We start from the raw sequence: 13,237 nt of genomic DNA on the forward strand, positions 1-13,237 counted from the left end.
GCGTTTTTCATCTGCGGCCCATAGGGGCGCGTCAGTCGAGAGTTGTTCGAGACCTGCAACTGTGCATCACTGTTTCGGAGGCTATGCAAAGTGTTGCGTTGTTGCACCGTCCGCCACAGGTGACGCTAGCGACTGAGAACATTTTCAAAATGAAAGAAAGAAAGAGTGTGGCTGCTGTTTTTTTTCTCATGCGGCAGGCATCTTCCTAGAGGAGGCGTTGGCTGACGTATTAGTCTACTGGTCGGCCATTTCTGTTTGAAAGGTTCGGTCGGAAGGTTCGGTGTGCCCTTGTACGTTAACCATGTCTTCGCGGTACTCGCGCCCACCCAACTCCTCACTATTTATTCGAAACGTGCCCGATGGCACTAGGTACGTATGACTTTTTTGTGCTCAAGAGTTGCACCGTATGTGTGCGCTGCATAAGCTATATGAGATAACCTGCTTGGGATACATCGGTTAGGCCTGGTTTGGCCATGCTGATAATGCCATGAGTATTAGATCGTAGATCGTGTAGATCGTGTGGGGAATTTCGCGCACTTCTTCAGGAAGCTTGTGGTAACATATCGGGGGTAGCTTTTTCCTATATAGTATTAATTTGTTCTGCGTTGTGGTTTAGGCCTAGGCATGTCTTTGTCTCGATTACAGCTAGCCTAACCCCCGTATTCACAAACGCTCCTCGACTCGACTTTCACCCTTCGCTTGGCAAAGTTGAGCACTGCGCCGCTGCTCGGCTGAAAATGACGCTGCGCTGCTCGAGAACTGCACCACATTATCGCTGATGTGCAGTGACTTGCCTGGCCAAGCGAAGGCGCTTTCTCAAGTGAAGGTGAAGCGTTGAGTGCAGGGACGTTCTAGAATACGGGGGTTAGACATTAGGAGAGTTTTAGAATCGTCTTGGCAAAGCTTTGCGTATGCTATTTTTGCGGTCGCTGATATTAGAGAGAATAGCGCACCGCGAGTCCTTGCGGTGCGGTCGCTGCTACTGCGCATGCATCTCAACGCGAGTCGCCGTTCGCGGTTGCGGCCCGCCCGCAGAAAACCCGAAATAGCGTACGGTGATCGCGGCCCGCGAAGTGCTATGTGTAGCTTCCGTGCATTTGGGTTTGCGGTCAGGGCGAAAGTCCCTAGATTTTTCCCTTGGGAAGCAAACGCTATTTTAATGGCCTATACGGTTAGGCGTTTTCGAGTGCCCTAAAAACTGACTGTGCCTTCGGTTAGTTGAATTAGAGCGTGTGGACTATCTTTGGTTGCGTCAGGCTCTGAGTGATCGGGAGCGCACCGACGATCTCTCAGACTTCAAAGTGAGGGTGTGGCGCGATTTGACCGATGATGTACCTACAAGGATGAGAGGCCAAATTATAGGGAAGTGGACTTGGCTTTGACCTCTCATTCGTCAAACAAGGACCACTCGTTGAACAGGCACTACCAGCATTGATGTACGCAGAGTATATAGTGCTAATGGCCGACAACAAGGAAGATTTGCAGAATTTATGGACATCTGCGGTAATGAGGGAGATAGGCTAGATTTCAGATTCAGTAAGAAAAAATCGGCAGTCATGATTTTTAATGATAATGAAAGTAGTGAGCTTAGAATACAGGAGGTCATGCTAGAGGTAACAGATAAATACAAATATCTGGGCGTATGGATAAGCAATGGGACCGAGTAGCTAAGGGAACACGAAATATACACAATGACTAAAGGTAACAGGCATGCAGCAGGGATGAAAAATAGGGCACTGTGGAATTACAACAGGTATGATGTTGTGAGAGGATTATGGAAAGGGGTCATGGTTGCTAGTCTAACGTTCGGCAATGCGGTCTTGTGCACGAGATCAGAAGTTCAAGCAAGATTAGAAATTAAGCAGTGCGGAATAGGTAGACTTGCCTTAGGAGCTCACTAAAATACACCAAATCGGGGAGTACAAGGGGATATGGGATAGACATCATTTGAGGGCAGGGAAGCTAGTGGCAAGATAAAATTTGAAAAGTGATTGAGAGAATCGGGGAGGAGCGTTGGGCTAGGAAGGTATTCAGCTACTTGTACATGGAGAATGTCGATACAACATGGAGGAAGCGAACCAGAAAATTGACTGGTAAATACTTAGCAAACAGCAGGGGGCCAAACCAAAAAGAATTGTGGGTTAAGAAGAAGTTGAAGGAAGCTGAGACTGATATGTGGGGAATTGGCATAATTAAGAAGTCCGAACTTGGAATCTATTGAACTTTTAAGCAGGAAATTGCCTAGGAAAGGATCTATGATAATACTCGGAGTAGTTCTCTACTCTTTGAGGTCACGAAGGGAGTATTGTGAACCAAGACATGTCGGGCCAAATACGAAGGGGTACGCAGGGCATGTGGAGAGGAGGAAACTGCCAAACACTTGATAATGTTCTGTAAAGGGCTTCACCCTATAGTTCAGGATGATGGCGCAGAGTTTTTCGAAGCACTGAGGTTTAGGGACAGGGAGGGCAAAATAGACTTTAAGCGGGTAGAATTAACTAGAAGGAGGGTATTTGATTGGTGGGTAAAGTCAAGGCACAAGGGCAAATTAAACCCTTCACTGCAAAGTACCAGTCCTCTACTTCACTATTTAAAGAAAAAAAAAAGATAAATCTAGTTGTTGGTTCACGTAAGTATAAAAGCTGGGGGGCGTTAGCCACCGCCCAATCTAAAGGGTACAGCCACATCCATCCATCGACGGATCGCGTGACACAAGCCAGCCGATCACGGGGCTGCTAGCAGGTGAACGAGGTGAGGAGCGCGAGTAGCATTTCGGAAGGTGGTATCGCCGGGCATGTAATGCTTAGTTCACAAGTGTTAACGGCCTTCTTGCACGTGTGTGGGGCGAATGCACATCCACGAAGCTATAAGTGCACCATGTCAATTACTAGGTGGCTAGTGAAGGCGGAGGAAACGTCAATGCTGTCTTTACAGCAGCTCGCCGACAGCCTTGTGATATGTGCCTTGAAGATAGCAGCTCGGACGAGGACGATCACCAGATTGATGTGCTGAGCTCAGAAGGCTTTGACTACATCCAGACATGTCAGAGAGGGAACGAATATAAGGGTCAGACACATTGGAGATGCCCACTGAACGGATCGGCACCATTTGTTGACGCGGCGCAGCAATGTTTACCCGGCAGCTTTCCGCGCTGGCCGCACGGTGGTGCTACAGGTGCGCTGCTCTAAGCGCTCGGAGATCGCCGATGTATTTGGTTGGTACGCTGCCTCTCGCGCTCAGATTCTGAGCTGCCTCTGCGTCTGGCGACTGAGCCAGAGGACCAGAGCGGCCAACCGAATACGCCATAATACCCATGACACACGGGTACAGGAAATGCCATTCGGTTAGAAGGCATTCAGTCCCAGAGTGGCATATTTTGGGGCGGAGTTGCTACACTTCCAAAATGAATGACATTTGACACGAATGAAGTCTATCACACCATCTTCTGTTGTAAGCAATTGTAGAGTAGTAATAGAAAAATAAGCATGCGTTTACAAGCTACATATAACTTCGAGAAGAATTAAATGTAGAAATAAGCATATTACAATGCTGTGAGACTTTATTCTTTGCTTTGTTTCACGATGTTGCAACCGATCGTGTAGCAATCTAAGCTAAAGCTAGTCAGATCCGCAGCGTGAAAAGAAAATGGCGCCTGTTGCATTTATTTTACAGCGTCTGCCAGCTGCAGAAAAGTTTCTAAGCATTTGTTTAAGTGATTAGTGTAAATAAAAGACATGAAAAGTTTTCTTTCAGTCGAATCCAATGTCATTTTATATGAGTACTTCATCAGCTGTGCCGTCGAGAGTACGCATTTCTTAGTTGAATGAGTTCTGCCGATGGCATTGACGAATGCCATTTCGTTGAATTCAGATTGAATGCCATACCGCGCGAATGGCATTCACTCTGAAGGCATTGGGAGGTAAATGACATTTTCTCTGCCTGTAAGGCATGGGTATAAAACTCATATGGCGCCCGCTATGCCCGCAGCACCTGCAAACGTTATTCTAAAACTCCCTATTGAGGAGTTCTAAAATAGCGCACCGTGAGCCCTTGCGGTGCATTCGCTGCCATTGCGTATGCATCGTAATGTGAGTCGCCGTTCGCGGCCCATCCGCAACAATCCGAAATAGCGGCTGCGTCTGCGGCCCGCAAATGCTGGTATCGAGGCTACGGTGTCGGTGCGATTGATTGTTGCGGTTTGTAAGAGGGCAAATGTATTCTAAAACTCATATTGCACCCGCTATGCCGGCGACACCTGCAAATATTCTAAAGGTCCTACTGTGCATGCGTCGTAATGCTAAACGCTGTTAGCATTTGTGGTCCGCCCACAGAAAATACAAAATGGCGTGCGGCCGGCAAAGCCCCTTTGCAATAATACGTGCCGCGGGGGACACACTATTCGAAAACTGATGGCACCCATGCGCGAATGCCTCGCCCGCGAACTTGTCACACGCTAATAGCAAACTCTCTATTATTTGCTATGTAGTTTGCTTGTAAAAGTGTTTTAGTTGTGTCGTTTGTACGGTAAGTACAGCTATACCGTATCTACTATCGTGGTCGATACGTGGCGATATAAATCTGCGTGACCTGTTCTAGCCACGCCCACGTTATCGAATGGATGTTTCACACTCACCGCAATGGCAACAGGGGGTACTAAAAGATGCTGCCGCGTTTAAATGCACATATGTACCGACATGCCTCGCCTGACTCTAGACAAATCTGTGCATTCGGCCAGCATCACCGTTATGCTAGATCTTGCTTGCACTGTGCATGTTTGGAATGCCAGGTATGATTGGTTGATAAACCCAAGCCAGATTTTATCACTACTGCGATGCCGGCCAAAAGCATTCACCCAGCGATAGCAGTGGTCAGTGTGCAGACCAAAACTGCATGGTATTTCAATAGTTATGTTATGATAAACTCCACTTATTGGAGTGGATATTTGACTGGCATATCTGGCAGGATTGTGTATGACTTGGCTGGCAGTGTCTGCTCATTGGCCGGCTAAAGTAATGGGGCTAGTGCCGGCATCCTGTAGCAAAATGCGTTTAGGTGGCGTTGCGGGCAGGCGGAGCTCGCTTTGGCTAGTGATCGCCAAATGAAGCATGCCAGCATAGTTGGCCGGCACATCTTCCTTCACCCCACGTGGCTGAGCTGCCTAGCGTTTGTCCTGTCCTCAGCTGTGGCTGCCTCTAATACTATCAACTGACAGGTCATCAAAGCACGTTTGCTTCTGGAATCGTCCAGTTTCAAACAAAATAAACGAGTGATGACCATTGGATTAACACTGCTAGAGTACGCTCCTACTCCGGTGCTCAACTGCTGATGCCGCCGAAAGCACTCTTTCCGAAGCTGTCGGTTGATTGCGTTGTACGCGTCTGCGGCAGGGCGCTGGTAACACACTCGCACATTTCCTTTCATATGCACTTTACAGTTTTTAAAAGCTTCTTGTAAAAATCTGTGTGAATGGGTCAGAGCATGAGAATTGTATTCCTTTTGTTCTAGGGCTTTGTTCCATTTGCACGGATTTTTACAAGATGCTTCTACCTCACTTTAAAGGAGCACTGACACAAAATTTCAGTGGTGAAATAATGAGCGAGATCGATTTGTCGGAACGTACAAATCTATGAAATATCAAGGGCAAATACAGCATAGGACATATTCAAAATAAAGTTAGGCACATGCCACGCGACTGAGCTAGACAGACCCGCTTGCGGCGCATTCAATGTGGTAGCCATGTAAACAAACCTATAGCATGAGTTTATATTGGCTGGTTACTGGCACACGTTTTGTGCTACTGCGCTGTTTGTGCTACTTGCGGTATCTTCCTCTGTGTCAGCGACTGTGTGTGCACTGCCCGTCAGTGCGGTGCCCCCTCTAGCATGGTATTTCCTCGTCCGTTTTGCGTGCTCACGTGGCCAGCTGTGTTTACTTTGCCCGCGAAACTGCTCCTGCCTATAAAAACCGCTCTGAATAATCATTTCGCACTCGTGCAAACGAGGTTTTTAGCTGTAATAAGAGGGTCACAAAATACTTGTAGCAACAATAAAAAACCAACTTGTAAAAGTTTTTGCCTCAGTGCTCCTTCAACGAATTCATGTCGTTTTCTTTTAAAGGGGCTCTAAAGGCAAAAATATTAAGTTTATGTTGATTGCTGAAGTAGCAGTCCAGAAAGCCTCATAGTGCTACTGTCGTGCCAAGAAAATGTTTATGTTAAAATAAAATGTGTTTCAATACTTTACATGGCACTAGCACTTTTGAAAGAGGGCTGACAAAACTTCGCACTTTTTTGTTCTTTTTAATAGGTAGTCCATGGTCGACTTGTCATGGCTGAATACCTCTGGTGCGCGACGGTTATTTCCGTAGAGATGTTTTTAGAGTGCCAGTTGCAGTTCTGGTTTCAAAAAGCACCTAACTAGGCAGTTTACCCACTTTGTGATTCAAAACGAGCTTTAAGACCCTGAGTGCCCCAAAGCCATACAACAGCCATGGCAAGTCGTCCTTGCCATACATGCATGCACAACAGTTGTTCAGCTGACACTGTAAGCAAATATACAACGAACACACTTCTGACAGCAACTCTGCTTGATTTTGAAGAGCATTTTGCTTGAATATTCAGTGCTATACTTGGGAACAACTTTCTGTGTCAATGAAGGAAAAGCTATGGAACCTAAGTGGGCGTGTGGCACTGCCAGTGATGTGATAGCTGCGCCAATTGCGCCGAACTGCGCCGAAAGGCGAATCCTGCGCCAGCCTGCGCCATTCTGGTCAAATATGAGCAATCTGCGCCGAGTCTGCGCCAGAAGTTGCCATTTACACTGCCAGTTCTGAAACCGAAACTGGAGCCATTCGTGAACTGCCATGGTTGCTGGCAGGCTCGCCGCGAGAGCAGCCTTGCTCGCTAGGAGGCGCTTGTGATGGTAGTGAGTCACTACTAGTGACGCAGAGACGCTCAACCGCTGAAGCCTCCATGGCCGCATGGCCGCATGCAACATCGGAAATGGCGGGTTGCCGTTCGAAAGGTTGCGTTGTCCTATTTGTTTGTGAAGTTTCGGCTGGTGCCTCGCAGCAGTCTTGAACCCCCCCTTCCGAGACTCAGTTTATTCCGTGCAGTGCGCCTCGCAGCTACCGTGGTAGCGACCGTCCGTCTCGCGGCCCGAAGAGACGGGCATCGTGATGCATGTACTGCTCGTGAAGCGCGTCAACGAAATTAGGCGGCGTGAATTCATGGCTGTTAAACTGAAATTTCTAAAATAGCGCATGCGCAGCAAGGTTCCGCGAAGCCCCCGCAACAGCTTATCGCTATCAACTTTGCCTGCGTCGAAAGCGCGCGCAAATATCAGTGCCCGGCTGCGACTGCGATTTTGCCCCGCAGAGATAGTGCTTGCGGCTGTACTTAGGTTTTGCGTTTTGCGTTAAAAACCTTGGCCGATAATTGATATCTTATTACCCTACGTAACCCTTATTGTGCATGAAACTAACCTTATAATTTCTGCAAGCGAGCCGAGCCGATCGCACACGCATATGCATTTACCAGCTCCGTGGTAGCGGCGTCGCATTTCTCTCGGGGATTTCTGAACTGGTGTTAAAGCTTCTCAAATGAGAGGGCGTGTGTAGGTTTTTCTTGGAATTTTTTATTGCCATGCATAATTTGTAGTTTGTGCTTCACATCTTTGTCATTTGTCCAGTGTGCTGTGGTTTGCGTATGCATAATTTGTAGTTTGGGCTTCATATCTTTGTCATTTGTCCAGTGTGCTCTGGTTTGCGTATGTAACATTGAATCAAGGTTTTATTCTTTGTGCAAATGGTCATCACTTGCCATCGCACTATGCGATACCGTACGCGTACGCCTGCTCCAAAACCATGCTGACCTGCTCCAAAACATGATTTTAGCTGCTCCAGAAGCTGCTCCAAAGTGGCTTGGGCCAATCACATCACTGCACTGCTGAAAAATGTAGTTGCACAAATGCGTCTATTTTTCATGCAAAAATCATAAAAAACACACAACATTGTTATTTTCTACAGGATGCTATTTTTATAAAAAGATTCTGAATGAACCAAGGAGATAGTAATATTTGTTTTGATTTAGGAAGTGTAATTTCGCTTTTTACACTTCTGAAAACGTCGCACGTTTTAGGTGCACCTCATAGTTTAAGTGGCATCTTCGCCTTTGGGTGAACCCGCGTCGCCCTCCAGTTGTTCCGATTGCTCGCCGAGTGAGCTTGTGTTAAATTTCACTCGCAGATGGCCCTGTAAACAGACATAGCAAGTTCTATGCTGTGGTATTCGAACACTGCCATAATTCGAAAATTGAGTCTAGCCAGACTACTTCGCGGAGGAGTACACTTGCAAGCTCCACCCCCCGTAGCTTTCCCTTGTCCCCGAGTAAAACAACTCCAGCAGGACAGACTGGTTGCCAGGGTCGAGGAGTCTGCACGCAGTGAGCATGCACTCTCAGAGCAGCACAAGAGTCCCCACTATTTATTACTTCATGCACGAAAGGGTGCCACTTTAGGTGAATTCTGGTGGATGCCAGGCGAATATTCACTCCACAGCTAAAGACCTTAATACAATAGTATGAATGATATGGTAATACCATCACTACTAAAACGCTCTAATGTTATGAACTTAAGGCATTACAAAGTAATTATTTTTCATTTAGGCTTAGTTCATTTATTGTAGTGGTTCCTTTTCACTGCCTTCAAGGGCCCCTAAACCACCTGCAATATTTTTCAAACATTTCTAGTAAATGCGCATTGTGTGCAGAGTGGCATCAGAATCAACAGTGTCACATGTGGCAGCGCTTCGAGCCGCAGGCACGCCACAAATTCTAAAAAATAACCTTCCCTCTCTGGGTCTCCAGCCATCGTGTGACGTCACGAAGTTGAATCTTATGCATAGCGCAAATCATGCTGCGATTCCAGTAGCAAGAACCTACGATTCCAGTTAGTCCGCAAGCATCACCTATGACATATGCCTAGGAGATTGAAAGGTGCACTTGGTGAGGAGGGCAAAGTTGCTTTGGGAGATAAATTTGGTGAAAGGTAGGGAAGGAAAAATAAAGGGGCAATCGCGAAGGTTCGACCATCAAATGCGTCCGACTCTGCTATTATGGCACCGTTTAAAAAAAATTCTCAAAGCTGTCTTGTTGACACTGTACAAGTTTACCGCTACAACTGCATTTCAATCTGTGGGTGATTTAGTGGCCCTTTAATGCAGTCCAAGAGTGATTGTTGCGTTGTCCCTGCTTAGACTGTTAATGGGTTATTTTATTTGTTGAATTTTTTTTTGAGGAATGAGTTTACCCCTACGGTATTTTCTCTGATGTAGACCGGATGACCTGCGAAGTTTATTTGGTAAATATGGACCCTTAACCGATGTCTATATACCAGTGGACTACTACACTCGTAGACCTCGGGGTTTTGCGTACGTGCAATATCCTTTATGGAATCAATTGCTTTCTCAGCTGTCACTGAGTGATTGACTGTTTGTGAATTTTTTTTTCATGTGCCTTGCTGTAACTGCAGTAGCATATGATGCATTTTGTGTTTTTCTTGTGTGATTTCATGTGTGTAATTAATTTTTTTTAATTGTTCTACCAGACGCTCAAGGTACCAAGTGTGCCAAGTAAAGTTAACTAGTAAAGATCTCCAAGATCATCTAGCACGTTGGAGAGGGCATCCGCACACAAGGGCTTACAGAAAACAGCGAGCAAGAACAAGCTCTGCTTTAGGGTGGTGTGCATGAAAATCTGGTGTGCAAGAAAGAGTCAAGCAAGGGTTTCGAGCATTTCTCAAAGACACAAGCGTCGAAAGATTTCTCAAAGACACAAGCGTCGAAAGATTTTGCAAAGGCACAAGCGTCGAGAAAGATTTTGCAAAGGCACAAGCGTCGAGAAAGATTTTGCAAAGGCACAAGCGTCGAAAGATTTTGCAAAGACACAAGCATCGAAAGGTGTAGCGCCACACACATGTTGCAGGTATAGTCGGACAGTATCCTGGTGTTTTTTTTTTTTTCTTCCTATATTTTCTTTTTATTGCTGCTGTTTGCCCACTGCATTTTGCTGGATTCCTTAACTTAACCACGTTTGAAGATCTCCGGGATGCCGAAGATGCCATGTATTCGCTGGACCGCACGAGGTTCTATGGCCGTGAGCTCGAAATAGAGTTCGCTCAAGGAGACCGAAAAAGTAAGCAAACATGTCCTTGTCTCTTTTTACTGCCATTTTAAAGTAGCGATTTGGTAGTACTGCACATTGGAAAACACATTACCTATAGTGGTAATTTGCATCAATGTGGTACCTGCCAGTTAGTTTTGATATCAAGCGAATGTATACCTGGGCAAGTTTTACTTTCTAGGCATTTGGTATATAGTGTGAAGTGTGCCGACAGTGTAAGTGGTTATACATAGTGTGCACATGCGTCACACAGCGCTCTTTCATCACTTCCGAAATGCACCACTGACATACCTGGGTGCCTATAGACTCCGCCGCCGACTGCTGCCGTATTGTTTCCTCGTGCTTGCGTCCATTCAGTTTTGCCTCACAATGTAAGTTTGAGCAATTATCAGCTGCTGGTGAGGAAAGTTGATTTAGCAGCCCACAAAGAGGGAGCAAAGCGTGTTCTCTTTGCCGAAAGTTATTATCTAAAATTGAGAACTCTCATTGCTATTTTCTGAAAAGCACCGGCATGTTTGGCTGGCGCAGACTAACAAAAACGACTTGAAGAACCTCGGCGATATTTGCATCTTCAGATGTAACTTCATTAAGGGTAAGCGCTTTGTCCAAGCACGTACAGGTGCTTTCAGAATAATTCGGAACATGCGGCCGCTAATTGGCGAAGTGCACCCTGCGGATAAATACAGGCAAGGTCTGCACATGCACGGTCTACCTAGTGAGCAAGTTTCGCCTTAGTGCATCTAGATAGGCATTGTCTCTCTCCAAAAGGGTAGTTCTAGGTGCTGTTCAAGCAACGAGGGCTCACAGAGAGGGGCATTTAGCATGCTGTGCTCCGTAAATCATAGGTATGAAAACTGCAAGTAAGGTGGCATGGCTACAATGGCTTTGCTTGCTGCCTTCTTTAAACCACGTTAATCTGTCTTGCGAAGTACTGATTTTTGCTTAGATTATACGAGGACGATTTGTACTATCCTGCACTACACTGTACCTGCACTCCCTTACAAGGGTTAGTGATACCGCCAATAGAACATTTGAGAAAATGTAATAAGGCAGCATGTTAGTATCCTGCACTACACTGTACCTGCACTCCCTTACAAGGGTTAGTGATACCGCCAATAGAACATTTGAGAAAATGTAATAAGGCAGCATGTTAGTGAACACAAATTTCAGGCAAAGGACTGATTTCATGCGTACTTTAATAAGCTCTGCTCTACTCGAGAGTTTTTTATTCGTGCACCACATTCATGGTTCGCATATCTTTGTGCACCAATGAATTCTAGGCTCATGGTAACGAGTATTTTCACATTTCGATCGTGCGTCATAGTTTGTTGCCACAGACATTCATTTTTTTCTGCTGAAGTAGTATACAATGCTAATCAGTGATGGTATGTCTCAGCTAAATAAATAGCATCATAGGATAGATATATTTATAACAGGCAGAACACTGTTTATTTTTCCACACAAAACAAAGAATCCAAAATCAGCTGTTTTCTCTACATGCCCATGGTTACATCAGATGAAAACGCCACCCTTTGCCAGCGCTAGTCAGTCACATTCAGTAAATATTCTGGCGAAATGATGAAAAAACAACGAAAAAAAGCTACGCGCTCAAATGCGCATGCAAACATACAGCTTGTCAATGACACCAACCACTCAACTCCCTTATCAGAGGACCAAGGGGCACTCAGTGCTACCGTTTTGTAGCAACACAACGCAAATCTACATGCACTTGAGAGGAATACTTGTTTTCTTGGGAGACTGCGCACGTGCAGACCATCGGTACTACTTTTTTTCGAGCACGCTCCACCGGCGAGCAGCTGCGTGTCCAGTGTTCCGAAGAATTATTCTGAGAGCGCCATCACCTGCAAACAGAGGTAGCTTACCGTAATACTGCTTATACAAACTTGTCCGCGACCACAGCGTGCACAATCAGCGTGTCAGGGATGCGGTTAAAATCAAAGTAACGATCGCAGGAATTTGGGTATTGCATTGAAACAGACTGTGAAAATGGATGACTGTGAAAATGGATTTTGTAATCAAGTGCCTGCCTGTTGACGAGAGTACACGTCGCGCTTTCATGAGTTCGGTGAATACATTCAACGGGTATATGTCATTAGCTGTGAATGTCATTCACTATGCTGTGTAGAGGCAACAAAAATGACATTAACCTCTAATGGCATTCACAGAATGACACTATAGGTGCCGTGCGACAAGGGTATTAAATCGTGTCATTTTGTGCTTTCAGTGTTAGTTGAGCCACACCAGAATTGCTGAAATACTAACGTGTTGCTCTACAAGATTGAACAAATGCCTAAGTGTGTGTACAGGTCCTTGAAAACCCTTGAATTTGAAAAATGCATTTTGAAGACCCTTGAAAGTCCTGGAATTTTTTTTCCCCATCCTTAAATTCTTGAATTTCCTGAGCAATACCAATCGACATTGCTGCCTCCTCTATGTGGTAGATCGGCATACCTGCTAAGTTTCCCGTATTTCGACCAGTTCTTACGTTTGTACGGTTTTTGGGAAAATCTCCCAGAAATTGAAATTTCAGTGTGTGATCTGGCCGCATTGACAAAAATGCAGCCCAACCCGATCCAGGCTTTTTGAGAACCCATCACATTTTACTGCAAACGAATTTAGGAGTCGTTCTAAACGTACAGTATAATCTCAACTGTGCAAAACCGGCAGATATACGAATTCGAGAGATTCCCCAGCGAAGTTCTACTATGTGCATTGGGCCAGAATTCGGATGTTCTGAGTTCTTTTTGTCATCGCGGCGGGTCGTATGAACTTAAGTGCCGAAACCGTGAAACGAAGGGGCAGCGTGCTCAAAGCTTTGGAAGGATACGCGGGGCCAGCGCACGCCCTGTCAGAACTTCCGTTATCACCCCCCACAACCGCTGTAGACGAAACTGTGGTTGCTCTTGACATGATCATGTGTGGCGACCACGTTACAGAACTCTGAAAGTGCACGCACGTTCAACGCTCGACCAGTCGAAGCGACGGTGCGTTCGACAAACGCTGCGGACAAAATAGCAGCAGGTTCAAGCATAAATAGCA

At 45.9% G+C, this 13,237-nt stretch overlaps 1 protein-coding gene across 1 annotated transcript in view; it reads left to right on the plus strand.

The window, feature by feature from the left end:
• The first annotated feature begins 209 nt into the window (after positions 1-209).
• LOC119175654 (uncharacterized) overlaps positions 210-13,237 on the plus strand; it is a 37,173-nt gene continuing 24,145 nt past the window's right edge. Inside the window, exons 1-3 of the mRNA XM_075881806.1 lie at positions 210-369; positions 9,331-9,435; positions 10,086-10,189. Of these exons, the coding sequence (XP_075737921.1) occupies positions 302-369; positions 9,331-9,435; positions 10,086-10,189 (277 nt within the window). The 5' untranslated portion in view covers positions 210-301. The remainder of the gene's footprint in view (positions 370-9,330; positions 9,436-10,085; positions 10,190-13,237) is intronic.

This window comes from Rhipicephalus microplus, chromosome X (assembly GCF_043290135.1).
Source record: "Rhipicephalus microplus isolate Deutch F79 chromosome X, USDA_Rmic, whole genome shotgun sequence".
Taxonomy (NCBI): domain Eukaryota; kingdom Metazoa; phylum Arthropoda; class Arachnida; order Ixodida; family Ixodidae; genus Rhipicephalus; species Rhipicephalus microplus.